The sequence below is a fragment of the Lutjanus erythropterus genome, chromosome 12, assembly GCF_056507025.1.
Source record: "Lutjanus erythropterus isolate fLutEry1 chromosome 12, fLutEry1.hap2, whole genome shotgun sequence".
In the NCBI taxonomy this organism is placed as follows: domain Eukaryota; kingdom Metazoa; phylum Chordata; class Actinopteri; order Lutjaniformes; family Lutjanidae; genus Lutjanus; species Lutjanus erythropterus.
The window spans coordinates 35,512,712-35,530,929 of NC_139328.1; the positions used below are offsets into that span (position 1 = coordinate 35,512,712).

Genomic DNA, 18,218 nt, shown 5'->3' on the forward strand with positions numbered 1-18,218 from the left:
GTGACTGCCTTAATAATTATGTTTTATTGAACTTTATTGAAGCATACTGTCATAAGCACAGTGTAGCTTCTTTAAGGAATAGGGCAGTGCATAATGTGTGTGCAGTGTGCAAGTGAAGCAGAGCGAGCAGCGGGCTGCTGGATGGCGCTGTTCACAGCAGAGCAGATGCTTAAACTTATCAGCAAGCTGTCAATCTGGCAGTAAATGTACAGTTTGGGTTACAAAGTCAGTTAGCAAACACTGCAGCTTCTCAACAGCAAGAATATTTCTCAACCGATGGAAAAGTGATGGTGTCAGCCCTGAAGTAAGCAGCAGAAGGCTAACATTACACTGATGCTAACACTCGCATTGCACCTTTACAACATCAGCTTGTAAAATAAAGCCATAATGACAAATCCAACATCTGGTGTCTTCTGTAGTTATTTATCAGTTTTTCCATGTTGGAAACAGTTGTTGTTGTGAGCATGTTGTTAGCTGTCCAATCAGAGAGTGTGTTCCTGATTGTATGAATTAATTCATTGTTTGCTCTGTAGAATAATGACCAATGGCCATCAGCTATAGAGCCCAAAGTCATGCCTTTAAAAGGCTTATTTTCCCTGACAATCACAACAATAAATGCGTAGATGGAATTCAATTTACAATCATATTAAGCAGAGCAAAGCAGAGAGAAACCACAGTTAAGAAGGTGGAACCTTTACATTTATATGAATACTTTAAAGATCAACCATCAGAACTGACTTTTATAAAATTCTCTTTACCATCGACTCTTCTAATTAGCAAATAATCAGCAAATTCCCTCTCCTCTGTTCTCACACTTTGAACCTGCTGGCTGATCCTCTCTCAGTCTGCACTTTATGCTTGTATCCTACCTGACAGGTTACTCTTAAGAGGGTGACATGGAAAGGTATCGGTGTCTTAACCATGCAGGAACAGGGGTTCCTCAAGGCTCCATACTAGGCCCTCTCCTCTTCTCCCTCTAAAAAAGGGCGCTTGGTGGTGTCATACACTCATGTGACTTCTGCCACTATGCTGATGACGTCCGACTGATCCTCCCATTACCCTCTTCTGACAATCAGTGGGAGGCACGCATCACTCCTGCCTGGCATATATGTCACAGTGGACGTCAAGGCATCAACTCAAGCTCGACCTGGAAAACCCTGCATGTTCCCTCAGGGGAAAGGATGCCCTTGCTGAGACCTATCCAGCACCAATGATAATATTGTGCCACCCACAGCCTTGAAACCCACCTTCTCAAACTTAAGCTTGACACCTGATGGCACTTTCTTAAAAAGTCTTTGAACTCCAGCTCTCTAAACGTGTATTTGGTTATTTGTTTAAGAGGAATAGGCTTCCAATTTTGATGACATCTAGCTCTCGTACCAATAGAGTTTGAATGTACTTACTGTATACCAAACAAAGCCTCTTCTAAATCAGGGAACATAACCTCACAAGCAATTGTCTGCTTTAGTTTTACAAGACAGATTTTAAAAAGTTAAAGCTGGTAAAGAAAAAGACTTATTGATCTGCATAAAGCAAGACTCATCACCAGCACTGAGCAGCCATCCTTCCATTTATCACAGTACCATTTTATTCAGTGTTTTTTTAACCTTCATATTGCTTGATTGCAGCTTTTATCCTTCTCTCTATCCTTGGACTCTCTAAATGTGTTTGTAATGTTTTATGAAAAACGTTTATCATCATTATGCAGGTTTAAGCCTTCAGGTGAGAGTCTGCAGTATAACGACAGATATGAAACAAAGGGAGACAAAGAGGTACAGTATAACATGCAACAAGGAGCACTAGCCAATAACCATACAAATACCAAGGCAGGTAAAGAAAAAGACTGATTAACCTGCATGAGACGAGGCTGTCCTCCAGCACTGAGAGGCCTGCAGGGGATGGTGGTCTTCTCAGCCACTCTCAGCCACTTTTCCCTCACTGATCCACCCCCGTCCATAATGCTGTCCTCTGATTCACTCTCTTGATCCCTGCTGGTGAGGTTTTCCTCCTCAGGAATGTGAACCAGCTGGGAGGATCCAGGCCGGGACTGGATAGACACTCTGGCCCCACCAGTCAATCCTGTGCTGCCATTAAGGGCCAGGTGATTATGATTGGCCATAGGAACAGAACTCGCTGCTAGTTTCATGTACTGAGCTGGTATGTGGGCCCCAGCGCGCAGCTCTGCTTCCTGAGTACTCACGACTGTAGGCAGATGTGTTGCTATGCGGAGCTCCCCCTCCAGGCCCATGGCAGAAGGTTCAGAGGAGCAGCGCAGCTCCATGTTCCTCTGAGGGGACGAGGAGGAGGCTGGTCTTATTCCATCCATCACCTGCAGGGACAACTTCCTGTTGTCATTCTTATTCTTCCATTGGCTGAGCAGCTGTTTGGATCGGGTCGAGTCCATTGAGGCGTGGATGGAGGCGTGACGCCGAGGAATGCGGCCCTCCTCAAATGAGGAGCCTCCGTGGGACCTGGATGCAAAGAAACTACATGAGTAACAAGAAAGAAGACTGATTGTTCACTACAGACAATATAGCTTCTTATCTATATCAATCTTACCAGGTATGTCAACCACAACAGTGTGATGAAAATGAATAATCACAACAGAAGATTAGTGCAGAGTCCAGGAGGAGTCATGAAGGAGAATAAATAAATCATTAATCTGTGCACACAATTACTAAGTCGTGCCCTCAACTAAATAAACTCTTTTCTCGACTTAATAAACTGAGAGCACAAAAGACTAATTTGTGCTCTCAAACAAATTGCATTCCCAAATTAATAAACTGTGCACACAAATTACTATTTCATGCTCTGGAATTACTCTGGAATAACACAGATTCTTGAGAAGTGGGACAAAACTTTTTTTTTAGGGGGTTTAGATTTTTATTCTTCAATTATGCTGGGAAAATATAGATTAAACTCTTGGCTATTAAACGTTGTAACAGGCCACACTCTTAGTGATAACTTCTTTGTCATGGTTGTTGAGTTTTTTGGATTTGTTTTGGTGTTCTTGGTGTTTCGGTTTTCCTTGTTTCCCTTTTTCCCCCCTCCCCTTTCCTTCCAGGGCAGTGTGTGTGGCAGCGGCGGCGGTCATTGGCTGGCTCAGCATAATGAGACGCACCTGGCTCTCATCAGTGCACTTCCCCGGGTATATGAGCTTGGCCTAGTCTCCACTCCTGTGCCGGACTATTCAGTCGTTGTCGGTAATGTAGCGCAGCAAGCTTTCTAGTGGATTTTTGGTGTTTTTTCCTTCGTGACTCTAATCAACAGTGTTTTTGTGCAGCCTTCAGTTCCTCTTCCGACCGTGGGTGCAGCTCTCATGCTCCTGATCCTACGCCAGCACGGTTCCCCTCCTGCCGACCCCGCTGCGCCAGCCAGCCGACCGCGTCCAGCACCTGCCCTCGCCTTCCGTTGTTTTTTGCTTTTTTGTGAAACAATAAACTCTTTGAGAACTGCTTTATCTCGCTCTCTGCGTCTGGGGTCCTGGCCAAACTCTGAACCTAACAGAATAGTCCGGCCAAATCATGGACCCCGCGGAGACAGATAAATTACGGCAGGCGCTATCCTCTCAAGGAGCACGTGTTGGCCAGATGGGGGAAGCCATCCACGAGATCCAAGGCGTTCTCCAGACCCTGGTGACCAGCGTATCCCAGCTCGGCAGCCGCATGGATCAGGCCGTCAGTCAGATCCCCAGTTTGGCTCCTCCTGGGAATCTTCCTCCTTCCTCGGCTCCCTCCTTGGCGACTCCGGCTCCTCCACCCGTCCTCTCCCGGGAACCATACATCCCCACCCCGGTCAGGTATTCGGGAGATTTAGGGGCATGTAGTCAGTTCTTGCTTCAGTGTACTTTAGTGTTTGAACAGCAATCCCAGACTTACGCCACAGATAGATCGAAAATTGCCTTCATTATGAGTTTGTTAACAGATCGGGCTGCCTCCTGGGCTTTGGCTATCTCCACTAATTCGGCGGTAACTCAGTCTTATTCCTCTTTTGTTAATGAGATGCGCAAGGTTTTTGATCACCCGGTCCAAGGGAAAGAAGCCAGCAGCCGGCTCCTTTCCCTCCGCCAGGGTACAGCGCCAGTCTCCCAGTACGCTATCGACTTCCGCATTTTGGCAGCCGAAAGCGGCTGGGATGAGCGCGCATTGCAAAGTGTTTTTCTCTTGGGATTAGCTGATAATATTAAGGACGAATTGGCAGCACGAGACGAGACCCAGTCTCTTGACGAATTAATCTCATTAGCCATTAGACTCGATAACCGGCTACGTGAGAGATGCAGGGAGAGAATAGGGAGACAGGGCGCCCCTCCTCCTGTGGTTTCCAACTACCCTCCGGTGTCCACTCCGCAACGCGGGATTCCCCGGGACCTCACCCCCGTGCCTGCTCCCGCTCCTCGTGCGGGTTTTTCCTCCGTCCCTAACGAAGAGGAGTCCATGCAGTTGGGTCGAGCCAGACTGTCTCCCGCAGAACGGGAGCGCCGATTACTGCACCGGCTATGCATCTACTGTGGTCAGCCTGGCCACTTCCTCGCCACCTGTCCTCAACTGCCAAAAGGGGAGGCTCATCAGCCACGGAGGGGGCGCTGGTGAGCCGTACTATCTCTTCCTCCTCTCCCTCCACCCGAGTTCAACTACAAGGTATGCTCAGACTCCCACATAACACGATACCACTGCAGGCACTGGTCGATAGTGGAGCTGATGACAATTTTATTGACTCTGAACTGTGTAGTCAAGCGAACCTTCCTATTGAGCCTCTCCCTGAGCCTAGGAACGTTCTCACCCTGAGTGGACAATTACTGGCTAGTGTCACCCACCGTACTGCCCCTGTGACCCTGCTGCTCTCTGGTAATCATCAGGAAGTAATTTCGCTGTTAATCATTCCCTCTCCCACTTCACCTCTGGTTCTGGGGCTCCCCTGGTTAAAGTTGCACAACCCCCATATTGACTGGTCCGCCTCGGCCATTACCAATTGGAGTACGTTCTGTCATTCCCATTGTCTTCACTCTGCCATTCCCTCCAGTGCCTCCTCGCCACCTGTGCCTACCGAACCTATTGACTTGTCCTCCATTCCCCCCATGTACCATGATCTTCAGGAGGTTTTTAGCAAGGACAAAGCGCTTTCTCTTCCCCCACACCGTCCCTATGACTGTGCCATTGAACTGCTCCCTGGAGCCCCATTTCCATCTCAAAAACTGTACAATTTGTCCAAGCCTGAAAGAGAGTCCATGGAGCAGTACATCACAGACTCGTTAGCTGCGGGGCTAATCCGCCCTTCCTCTTCCCCAGTGGGAGCGGGTTTTTTCTTTGTTGAAAAGAAAGACAAAACCCTGCGCCCTTGTATAGACTTCAGGGGGATAAATGACATTACAGTGAAAAATAAGTACCCACTCCCTCTGATTGATTCCGCTTTTGGCCCCTTGCACCAAGCAACCATTTTCTCCAAGCTAGATCTCCGTAACGCCTACCACCTCATCAGGATTAAGGAAGGAGATGAGTGGAAAACGGCGTTCAACACCCCCCTGGGACATTTCGAGTACCTGGTTATGCCCTTTGGTCTGACCAATGCACCAGCTGTTTTCCAGGCTTTGATCAATGACGTTTTAAGGGACATGCTTAATAGGTTCGTGTTTGTTTATTTAGACGACATCTTGATTTTTTCCAGAGACCTTGATGAACATGTCCAGCATGTAAAGCTGGTTTTAAGAAGACTATTAGAGAATAGACTCTTTGTGAAAGCAGAGAAATGCGAATTCCATGTCACATCTGTCAGTTTTTTGGGGTTCGTGGTGGAAAGGGGACAGCTGAAGGCGGATCCGGCCAAAGTTCAAGCGGTGGCCGAGTGGCCTGTCCCCGCCACCAGAAAACACCTCCAGAGGTTTTTGGGGTTTGCAAATTTTTACAGGAGGTTCATTCGCAATTACAGCCAAGTAGCGGCCCCACTCACTCAATTGACCTCCTCCAAGCTCCCCTTTGTGTGGTCGCAGGCAGCCGATGCTGCCTTCGACCGATTAAAGTGCCTGTTTACCTCTGCACCTGTGCTTTCCCATCCAGATCCTGCATTACCGTTCGTGGTCGAAGTCGACGCCTCTGACTCTGGGGTAGGGGCTGTCCTCTCTCAACGCTCCCCAGTTGACCACAAAATGCACCCCTGTGCCTTCTTCTCTCGTCGGCTCACCCCAGCAGAGAAAAATTACGACGTGGGCAACAGGGAGCTCCTCGCTGTGGTCTTGGCTCTCCAGGAGTGGAGGCATTGGTTGGAAGGTTCCACGCACCCTTTTACGGTATGGACTGACCACAAGAACCTCTCCTATCTACGGTCTGCATGTCGACTAAACTCCCGGCAGGCTCGGTGGGCCCTGTTCTTGGGTCGGTTCCGGTTCTCCCTCACCTACCGCCCTGGTTCCAGGAATGTTAAGCCCGACGCCTTATCCAGACTGTTTACTCCACCGGTGGAAGACACACCTGTGGAGACCATCCTCCCTTCCTCCTGCGTGGTGGGGGCGGCCAGGTGGGAGATTGAGCAAGTCGTGCAGGAGGCTCAACAAGATCAACCCATTCCCGAGAGCTGCCCTCCCAACCGGATGTTTGTTCCACCCGCCGCCAGAACTCCTGTGCTCCAGTGGGGACATGCTTCCAAAGTCGCCTGTCATCCTGGGTTTCATCGCACCCTCTCCTTGCTCCGACGCAGTTTCTGGTGGCCCTCCATAACGTCTGACACCAAGGAGTATGTTTCCGCCTGCTCCGTCTGTGCCCGCAACAAATCCTCCCACCAGACTCCTGCTGGCCTCCTACGTCCACTACCCATCCCCCATCGCCCTTGGTCTCATGTTGCAGTGGACTTCGTCACTGGACTCCCACCGTCAGAGGGTAACACAGTAATTCTTACCATTATTGATCGTTTTTCCAAAGCTGTGCATTTTGTTCCTCTGCCCAAACTCCCCTCAGCCCTAGAGACGGCCAACCTCCTCGTCCAACATGTGTTCAGACTTCATGGTATACCTCAGGACATAGTTTCGGACCGGGGTCCCCAGTTCTCCTCCCAGGTCTGGAGGGCCTTCTGCCAGGCTCTGGGAGCTTCAGCCAGCCTCTCGTCTGGATACCACCCCCAAACCAACGGCCAGACGGAGCGGGCCAACCAGGACCTCGAGTCAGCTCTCCGGTGCGTCACCGCTAGACATCCCGCCTCCTGGTCCACCCATCTTCCCTGGGTGGAATACGCCCACAACTCTCTGGTCAGCTCAGCCACAGGTATGTCCCCCTTTATGGCCTCTGTGGGTTTCCAACCTCCCCTCTTCCCCATCCAGGAGACCGAAGTGGCAGTTCCGTCCGTTCAGGAGCACCTCCGGCGGGCACGGCGGGTCTGGCGGGAGGCAAGGGCGGCTCTCACGCGGACTGCGGCTCGCAATCAACGATTGGCGGACAGACGTCGCGCTCCTGCCCCCCACTATCAGCCGGGTCAAAAGGTGTGGCTTTCCTCACGCGACCTCCCTCTGCAGACGGAGAGCAGGAAGCTAGCCCCCAGGTACATCGGTCCTTTTGAAATTGAGAAGGTAATCAATCCCAGTGTGATGAGACTCAAATTGCCCACAGCCCTTAATGTTCACCCGGCCTTTCACGTTTCCCTGTTGAAGCCTGTGTCCACCAGTGCTCTGTGCCCTCCGGCCGAACCCCCTCCACCCCCCCGGCTCATTGATGACCACCCTGCCTACACTGTCCGGCGGTTGCTGGACGTCCGCAGACGGGGCCGGGGATACCAGTTTTTGGTGGACTGGGAGGGGTATGGTCCGGAAGAACGGTCATGGGTGTCCCGTTCTTTTATTCTGGATCCGGACCTTATTAATGACTTTTACAGGGACTTTCCTGGCAAGCCTGGCAGGCCGCCGGGTGGCGTCCGTTGAGGGGGGGGTAATGTCATGGTTGTTGAGTTTTTTGGATTTGTTTTGGTGTTCTTGGTGTTTCGGTTTTCCTTGTTTCCCTTTTTCCCCCCTCCCCTTTCCTTCCAGGGCAGTGTGTGTGGCAGCGGCGGCGGTCATTGGCTGGCTCAGCATAATGAGACGCACCTGGCTCTCATCAGTGCACTTCCCCGGGTATATGAGCTTGGCCTAGTCTCCACTCCTGTGCCGGACTATTCAGTCGTTGTCGGTAATGTAGCGCAGCAAGCTTTCTAGTGGATTTTTGGTGTTTTTTCCTTCGTGACTCTAATCAACAGTGTTTTTGTGCAGCCTTCAGTTCCTCTTCCGACCGTGGGTGCAGCTCTCATGCTCCTGATCCTACGCCAGCACGGTTCCCCTCCTGCCGACCCCGCTGCGCCAGCCAGCCGACCGCGTCCAGCACCTGCCCTCGCCTTCCGTTGTTTTTTGCTTTTTTGTGAAACAATAAACTCTTTGAGAACTGCTTTATCTCGCTCTCTGCGTCTGGGGTCCTGGCCAAACTCTGAACCTAACATTCTTTTCATTAAATGTTGATGTCAACTCCATCACATGGAGAATCTGATGGAGCCCATGTCTTACAAAGTTAACAGAATGTTAGATTTTTTTTCACAGCATAGTCATAGTGAGCAGCCATTTGATTTTTTAAAGTGTCTCAGAGTTCTCTTAATGTTCATCAAAATACACATTTTTAAACCATAATTCTTATTTAGCTTTGATTTAGAAGTTGACATGTCATGATTGAGACACATCTACTGGCAATATTATTTGATAATTGTTGAAAAATATAAAGTTTACCAGTGCTTCAGCAGTTTTCCCACCTTTTATAAACCAGGAAGTGAGACAGGGGTCCTTAGGGTATAGCTGACCCTTTTTATGCCTGATTAAAGTCATCTTTTTGTAAAAATCTGACAGAGTTGATGGAAATCTGGGACACAACTTTAAAGGGCCAACATTTTCTTAACAAATGGATATTTTAAAATAAAGATGATTATAATAGCACATTTTATACCTACGTATATTATCAGTAGGCATTGTTAGTTTAAGATTTTGAAGTATTTTAACACATTTTTTAATTAAAATAAAAAAAGCAAACCAAAACATTCATAAATTACACATATTTCACATATACCTTAGAAAATAACTTCACCACAGAATTGGAATCAGAGTGTTGGGACTGATCATTTCTGAAGCTGTTTTTTGGTATGACCTGATTTGTCCCAATTCTCAAGAATGGGTGATAAATCATGGATGATATTCTGTGACTTTTATTTCCTTATAAGTTAAAATATTCAAGTCATGTTATGGTAATCCCTGTGGACTACTCATTACTCAAATTTTCTTTTCACTAAATTTATTGTCCAAAAATTCATGAAGGTTTTCTATGAACTACAGCAAACACACCATAGCCAAGTCCAGTTGCTTTTCCATATTACTGTGTGTGCAGAGCTGGTGCACTTATTATTTGCTCTAGTATAATGAATCAGTGCTGTTTAGTGGGCTCAAGCTGTGAGTGGCTGAATTTTGACTTTGACTTTTGATGCCACTGGCAACTATAACCCAGTTGGAAACAAAGTGGAATCTGGAGTGTTGCGGAAAGCCAGTCATAACAAATCAAATCCTCTCTTGCCCTTGCCTTTCAAAAGCAGTGAACTGTGCACCACAGCACTTCAAAATTTGCGATGGAGAAAATGACCCAGCATGAAAGCCACTTCCCTTAGATTCTATTCTGGTCTAAGGTACAGAATCACCATGAGCTAATATAGAGATTTCAAATTAAATTAACTTGAGGTGATAACACATTTGTTTACTGTGTCGATCTGGACCATTTCAGATATATCTAATTAAATAAAAAAAAATTAAACGAGAAGCCAAACAGGAGCATAGGGACAATTTGTCAGGCCAGTCATCAAGACCATGTCTGACCAGGTGTTGAGGATGAAGCCACCTCAACAACTCTCATTTTTCATGATATATATGTACATCATCCCTTTCTTTTAAAATTTGCCGCAGTCAGGTCAAGGGATGTTCCTAGTGACTAATATCCCTTTGGATTAAATGCAAAGTCAAGTCTATGCTGAGTTACTCAGACACCTGTGTGCGCTCCAGGAGAATGCCAGAAACCCTGCCAGGATCCATAGAGTCCTGCGTGTTCCTACCAGTGCTGTTTCAGTGTGGTACTTTCCAAGTTTCATTTCAAAATAGTTGTCTTCTCAGTTACACCTACACAGACACATTATGCATCTCTTCCTCTCTTCTATCTCTTCCTCAAGAATGTCATCTCAAATCACTTTTCCTGTTCCATGAATTTTTCTACCACACACAAAGATGACGGGAGCAGACAGGTTGCCCATGGTGATAGAAGAACTGAAAAAGCTGTAGAAATGATGGAAGTGCCTGTGGCAACACAGGCACATGCAGTAATATTTCCTCCATGATTTGACTACAGAGGACAGACAGCTGTGATGAGACAAGCTGTAAAGAGACAAACATGAGCTAAACCTTTCAGACATAATTTGTAGGTATGCTGTGGCCAATACAGATTGACTCAGCCACTGTGTGGGATACTTCTGCTGGAGAAAGAGGTTGGCTGAAAGGACAAGTCATCATCAATTAGTTTTTACCCTGAAGCACAAGACTTAATGCACTCATTCTTGAGACCGGGGACAAAACTGTATTTTGAGTTTTTTTTTTTTTTACTCTCCTGTTAAGCTGGGAAAATATATTTTAAAAGATCTAACTCTTGGCTGTTTTTTTTAATTAAATGTAGAGGTCAGCTCTATCAGATGGAAAATCTGACAAAGATGACGTCTTACGGAGCTGACATACTGTTATATTTTTTAATTTCACAGCATAGTTGTAGTGAGCATCTATTTTATTTTTTCAAAGTTGTTCAGAGTAATCTTAATGCTAATCAAAATACACATTTAAACCATAATTCTTATTTAGCTTTGATTTAGGAGTTGACATGTTATGGTTGAGACACATCTGATTTTGTATTGTGCAGGCTGTTAACACATTTTTAATTGTTTGGAGTTGTCAGTTCTTGTCTGGGTCTGAGAGTTGGCATTAATATATATATTTTTGGCAGGACGTGATTCGTCCCAATTTTGAAAAATTAATTTCTCTATTCCATCAGGGAGTCAGGGCTTCCAAACGTAGTCACCATTTCACAACATTAAAATAAAAAGAAGTTGTTCATAATGTGAGTCTCCACTAACTATTCATCTGCCCAGTGCATACACAGAACAACATACTGTTACTACAACATTTGTAACCAAACCACTTGAACAAAATCCTCTCAATCCTCTAACCTGATTCTATATAGCCATAACTGAAGCCACATCCAGTGAATGTCAAAGAGTGATCAGGGGAGCCAGTGAATGTGCCAAAACTTGCAGTTGGAGGCCAACAGTGGCTGCAATGTGCACGGCTGTAAGAATAAGCTATTTGAAATTTTACTTTTAGTTAAATCTGACAACTACAACAACAAAAAACAAGAATTAAGATTTCTATTGAAAACTTTTTAAAGTCAACCTTATCCCAAAATAACTGTACACTATGCATCTGTTACTTGATCTGATGCTCCGCAAATGAACAGCCTAACAGATTCTTGGTTTATCCTGGCTGTAGAACTCTACAAACACCAAAATATACCTAAACACACCTCTGGCTGCTTTTTATAAACAGTACAGTGTAGGTCCTTCCATGGTGAAACACTTCATAACTAGCAAGGACAGATGGTAATTAACTGTTAGTATTTGGGTTAAACACTGTGAATTTAGATCCTTTTATTTCCTTGGAATTCTCAAGGCAATTTTCTCATGTTTCCTAAGAGACACCTGCAGGATTCCAGGGCTTTTGACATGTGTTTGTGTCGTATGTACTAAAATAAGTATAATTTCTCAAAACCTCACTAAGGCATGCACCAAGGCATGCTGTACATGTATTCAACAGGTGGAGCAGTGTGTGACATTATGTTGAGTAAGCAAAGTTCTAGCAACTTGTTTTCTCTCCCAAACCAAGCCTATGAATACACTAAAAATATTTACCTTGGCAATGTGCTGCTGCTGAAGGTCATCATGTTGTCATGGTTGCCCATGGGACTGGAGGGAGTTATCACCTCCACCTCAGCACTGGCTCTCTTCAGATTCGACATAGAGGGCTCTCGGTAGGAGGAGCTTCGCGTCAAGATGGGCTCTGGACGGTTGGGGGACAAGGTGTGGGAAGAGGTCCTCGTGATGATGGGCTCTGGTTGGCTGGGAGCCAGGGTGTGGTGACCTATAATTGGACAACAACCAGAGGTCAAACTGTTAATCCATCCATCCAGGTAATTCAGACATCCTTCTCCCTAGCAAGCGATTTCCAGTTTATTCTGGGGAATCCTGAGATGTTGCCAGGCTAGATGAGATATGTAATACCTCCAACATGTCCTGGGGCCACTTGGACAGGAAAGTGCCTAGGAAGTATCCTAAATAGATGCAACCTCAACTGGCTCTTTTTGGTGCAAAGCAGTACTGTCTCTTGTCCTCACCCTCTCTCCAAGGGTGAGAAACCACCCTACAGGGAAAATTTATTTTAGTCCTGTCCTTATCAAGACCCCAAGGCACTCTTTCACCTGGGACCCAGATGACCCCCAACCCAGAGGGGGCACCGTTTTCTGAATTTCATCCCAGCCACTTCACACTTAGCTACAAACCACCTCAGTGCATACTGACTATCAAGTTCTGATGAACCCAGCAGAGCCAAATCATCTGCAAAGAGCAGAGACACAATTCAAAGACACTCTCCTACCCCCAGCTGTGCCTTGAGATCTTGTCCATGAATATCACAAACAGAATCAATGACAAGGAATAACCCTGGCAGAGTAGAATATCCTCTGGAAACATCTTTGACTTTGTGCAGAGAGCATGGGCACAACTTATATAACTTATATAAGGACTAGACAGCGTGTAATATACCCCCAGTACCCCACAAAATACTTGTAGACTTGGTCTATGTCCAAACTCCCATGACCCCATCAGCTATCCTGCAAGGGTAAAGAACTGGTCCACTGTTCTATGGCCAGGACAGAATCCACACTGCACTCTTGAATAGCCCTCCAGCCCTCTGTTTTAAAAATGGGAACCACCATTCCAGTCTGCCACTGTCTGCCTGACCTCCATGCAACACTGACAGCCTGGCCCTAAGAGCATCCCAGGGCCAGTTTTGAAACATAACACATAAGAGATACTAAAAATCAGAATACCTTTACCTCTGCTGCTTCAATTTGGACCATTCTCTTTTCTTGTGTGTCATAAGATACATCTTCAGATGCACTGAGGAACATAATGAGTGGGGTCACTGGATGTTTTGGGCCTCAGACACCCTTGGGTCCCAATAGCACTCCACTGCTTTTGTTTTCATATCTTGCTGAGGGACCTGTCGGCAAAGCCCACATATCCCACTGGATAGCAGTAGGCAGTCCACCCCTGACTCTCCCCCACCAGGTTTTCATACTTGGCCCTCTTCCTCTCATTGGCTCCCTCCATCTGGTTCTCCCCAGGAAACCGAAAGCTCCAGTATGACCACTTGCTTCTTTGACTCTGATCACAGGACACTGTCAGGTCTGAGGGTGGTCTCAGTGATCACCGTTGGATCTGTCAACTTTTTCCTTTGGTCAGACTTTCTGTAAGGAGCATCCCTGATGGTGAGGTCTTCTGGGACTGACAGCATTTGGTCATGGCGCCAACAACAGCGTTCCTTGCCAAGGGCTTTATGGCAGCATCTAAGGATAAGCTTTAACACCCCCCCAGTTTTGGATTTGCCAAGTAAACCTGACTTGTTGGATGTTAACCAGGACTTCATCCAACACCAACATTGGTCACTTAAGAAATTCCACCAATCTCAAATCTTTAATAATTCAAATGTGAAAAGAGAGATATGGGCAGCCTGTTGTACTAAAAATAAATATGGTTTATTAGCATAGTATAAAATTAGGGGTTTCAGACTTTAATTGAAATAAAAGTTATTTACTACATAATATAAGCATATATAAAACTCAGTAGATGACAAAATTTCTTCTTCTACCAACTGCACACTAAGCATGAAGGGTCATCAGTGCGTGTCATCTAACACATACCTGCTATGATTCATTTTTAGGTTTAGTCAGAATAAATAATTAAAATGTTTTAGGTTGGGAATAAATACAAAAACTGTCCAAAGGCATAATTGTAAACAAATTTACATTCAGTCAACAGAGACCTACAATTTTGTCTTGCTGTGTGTGCTTAGGTTTTTTTTTGTTGTTGTTGTTGTTGTTGTTCAGATTAATGGTGGGGCAAAAATTTATTCCCCCTTTGATTTGGTTTTCATGGCAGTTCACCTTGTTCAAAGTCATTGCACTGTTGGTACAAAGTGTGACTGTGCTCATTAGCATGCCCAAGCTCAGACGTCTGGGACTGAGTAAAGCCGACCCACATGCTCATCTGGTCACATCATAGCAGCGGTTAAATGTAGTGTTTTTTCTGAAATCGTGTACTCAGAGTTGACATGTCAGGGTGATGTAATCTGTAATTCTATGAGACACCTGGCAGGCTTGGTTTTACCTGGGTGGCTGTTGCTAATTGCTGTTTGGCTGACATTGGGTAGAGAGGAGAGTGGGGGCTCTCTCAGGATGGGGGGCATAGGTCGACTTCTGGACCGATCCTCGCTGGGCTGGAAATTCCCCACTGCGTATACACCCTGCATACAAAAACACACACAGTGAAACATGGAGGAGCATGCAGCAAAGGCATGAGCGTGAAAAAGAGTTTGGCAAATCCACTTTCAGGTAGCAGCCGTGTCAGCTCCTCAGTCCTGCAATAAAGCCTTCACTAAAGCCTTTTTTAAAGTCCCAGGGAAATGCCAACTAGAACATCTTTATGCTCAGTCATGTGACGTATTTCTGTGTAAAACATGCAGGCAGGTTTAAGTAACCAGATGTATTTCAATTAAATCAGTTAGAAATTAGACCACAGCCAAATTCTCTGCTCTGCTAGCTACACACGAGCTAATGGTAAGGTGCAGTTTTAGGCTATATATGATGGGTGGGGTTGGCTAGTCACCCCAAAGTACATTTGATTGGATACATTTATGTAAACACCACCAAGTGCAACAGGGGTCATGAAAAGTATTTTTAGCTTTACAGGAGGAGAAAGTATAAAATATTCAAAATTATTATTTACACATATTTATCTCAAGAGTTACCTGAGTAACTAAGACAGGGACACAGCATTAGAACTTGTATTTGTTTCACTTTAAATACATTAAAAATAATTAGAACATTTAAGCAATTAGAGATCCAGTTTGCATTACATCACATTCCTATTGGAATAGCCACTAGCAGATAGCAATAACACATGTAACCCAATCTATCAAAGTTCCTACATTTGGTATTTTTTTGTTTTTCAGAATTATAGCATGGTTGTGCCTATAACCATTCACAGTGTGTCTGGCATTTTATGGTATGAATTCTCAAGTGGGAGTAATTATACCCTTTATGGTGGACTGGTGTGAGTTATCCCACAAGGCAAAACAACAACCATTGAACAAGTAAACCCAAGGGTCATTAGTTAAATGCCAGCTTCCATCTCACAAAATGACTCATTCAAGTAGTGTCTGCTTTTGTTTTACTTACAGTGATTCCCCTTTACAGAAAATGCTGAACAGGGGTTGAGTGAATGCAGACTGAGCATATACCAGCCTTAATAACAATACACATTTGGGCACAGTGAGCTTTTCCTAAATCAGTTTCCATTGTTTAAACAGCGTAATTAAATTAGCATTTGACAAAAATAATATATTGTTTCTCTTAAAGATAAAAAATGAATTAATAAATAAAACATAGCCTTACTCAATTTAATATGCTCAGGGGTTTTGCTGCTATAGCCTTACTTGGTCTGGTATTGCCAGAAACCTACGGTTAGCTAACATCATAAACAATATTTAATCTTATGTAACATCATATACAACATTTAATGTTATGTAACATCATATACAACATTTAATGTTATGTAACATCATAACAATATCTAATCTTAGCTAACATCATATACAATATTTAAGGTCAGATAAATATTGTGTGTTAGTTAATATTAATGTTTAATGTTAATTAACATTAGATACTGCTGTGTCAGTAAGTCAGTTCAATGACTTTATGTATTCTTTATTTGTGCTACTCTTTCACTATATTTTAACAATTAAAGGTCCAGTTAGTCAGATTTAGCGGGATCTATTGACAGAATATATCAGAAATGGAATTTAATATTCATGAATATGTTTTCATTAGTGTGTAATCACCTGAAAATAAGAATTATTGTTGCCTTAGAATGAGCCCTTTACATCTGCAGAGGGAACAGGTCCTCTTCCACAGAGGCCGCCATGTTGCTACAGTAGCTCAGAATGGACAAACCAAACACTGGCTCTAGTTACAGCCATTCAGGTTTTGAGCGAGCAATCATCGAGAGTGACATGAGGTGTTTTCTGTCTGTAAGCTGTAGACACTTTTGAGGTATGTGTGATTACATGATAGCTGGACTGTATACTTCTACAAAATTAATTTCACAGCTAGTCATATAACACTGAAAGGGACCAACCACACACCACCCCAACAAAGACACAACAACAACACAACAATATACAAAGAGCAACAATGTGTTAAGGCTTACGTATAGTTGAAAACACGCTATTTAAGTGGAATTAAAAAAGTGTTTACTGGCAGAAAAAAATGTAATCAGCAGCTTTGAGCACTGAAGGACAGAAAGGAGTTGAAGCAGCCAATCTGCCCCAATTTATCTATTTTTCTTTTCATTCCTCCTCTGATTATAGATGATACAATACCAAACAAAGAAACTTAAAATAGCTCAATGAGGCCTGTACTTTGCAAAATCATTGCCTAGAGAACAATGTGAGTATTCATCCTCTCTACATAAACCATGTAAAGGGAGGATAAAAATCACACAGATCCTTTTCCCTGGTCAATAATTCTATATTTGCATAAAAATAAGGGGCCCCCACCGGTGAAATGTATCTAGGTTAAACTGTGTTGAGTAACCGGTGATTGTGCATCATCTGAGGGAGAGTTGATGCTTCAGAGCACAACCTCACATGTTTGCAGGGAACGTTTCTTCCTGCAGGAGAAGCCAGAACAGAAAAAAGTGTAGGCAGTTGAAGAGCTGTGTTGGTGTGTGTCTGCTCAAACGTGAACTGCTCCAGTTCTGCTAATGTCTGTGTGTGTGTGTGTGTGTGTGTGTGTGTGTGTGTGTGTGTGTGTATATGCTGGACATGTCTATCAGAGTGTGTGTGGGATGGAGGGTGATGGTGTGTGGGAGGTATCAGATATACTGAGCGAATATCTACCAGTTTCTATACAAGAGTTGAAGATGCATTTCTCCTTTCAGCCCATAAAACTGTACTGAATAATGCACTGGACCACAATGACAGTATAGTGCACAACATGTGTCTCACATGTCTCACAGGAACCTGTTATCTCTTTCAAGAATGACCTACCACAACATTAGCAGAAAAATGGATGGATCAGCTTGGCTGAAGTGATCAATTAGAGGTAAATTTACACTACAGGTAACCATAACAACCACAGCATATGGTTTAACTGGTGAGATCATGGGTCAGTCCCTCCAAGATGTCGTGATGGTGTGATTCCAACAATTTACACAAATTCAACCAATTTCTGTGAATCCTGTACAACCTTGCAATCATTGCAACTTTCCCACAAATTTTGACAAATAATTGCAGCTTCTTGTGAATTCCACCAATTATAGCAGTGCCCTGCACAAACGTCACACATGTGCGTCTCAATGAACTGACTCAATAATTTATTTTATTGCTTTTTGTATGTATTATTTTTGTTTAATTTGTTTATTCGGTTTAGTTTAATGTATTGCTCAGTTTTGTGGGTGTGATCCTTCTTTGGCTGTTTCAACACAGTGGAAACCATCTTGGAGAGGCACAGCGGGCGTCGACCAAAGAAAGAAATAATTACAACAAAGAGAAACAAAACAATGACAAAAAGACTACCAAGAACTGCAAACTGACCACAGACACAAAAAATGACTACAAAGACACAAAAACTACAAGTGACACATAGAGACTACAAAAACAAACAAAACAACCACAGAGACACAAAATGATATCAATGAGACACAAACGACTTCAAAGAGACAAAACTACTATAAAGAGACGCCACAAATAACTGCAAAGACACACAAAATGACTACAAAGATAAACAAAATGACCACAGACACAAAATGAC

The 18,218-nt window shown here is 44.4% G+C and overlaps 1 protein-coding gene across 2 annotated transcripts in view; it reads right to left on the minus strand.

The window, feature by feature from the left end:
- LOC146318400 (phospholipid phosphatase-related protein type 4-like) overlaps positions 1-18,218 on the minus strand; it is a 61,095-nt gene that overhangs the window by 4,376 nt on the left and 38,501 nt on the right. The window contains exons 7-9 of one of the 2 annotated variants that reach the window (XM_084732675.1): positions 14,515-14,650; positions 11,980-12,208; positions 1,853-2,471 (exon numbers count right to left, since the gene is read on the minus strand). In XM_084732675.1, the coding sequence (XP_084588801.1) occupies positions 1,853-2,471; positions 11,980-12,208; positions 14,515-14,650 (984 nt within the window). Of the gene's footprint in view, positions 1-1,852; positions 2,472-11,979; positions 12,209-14,493; positions 14,651-18,218 lie in introns of both variants that reach the window. The other variant, XM_084732674.1, reaches the window with a different exon arrangement.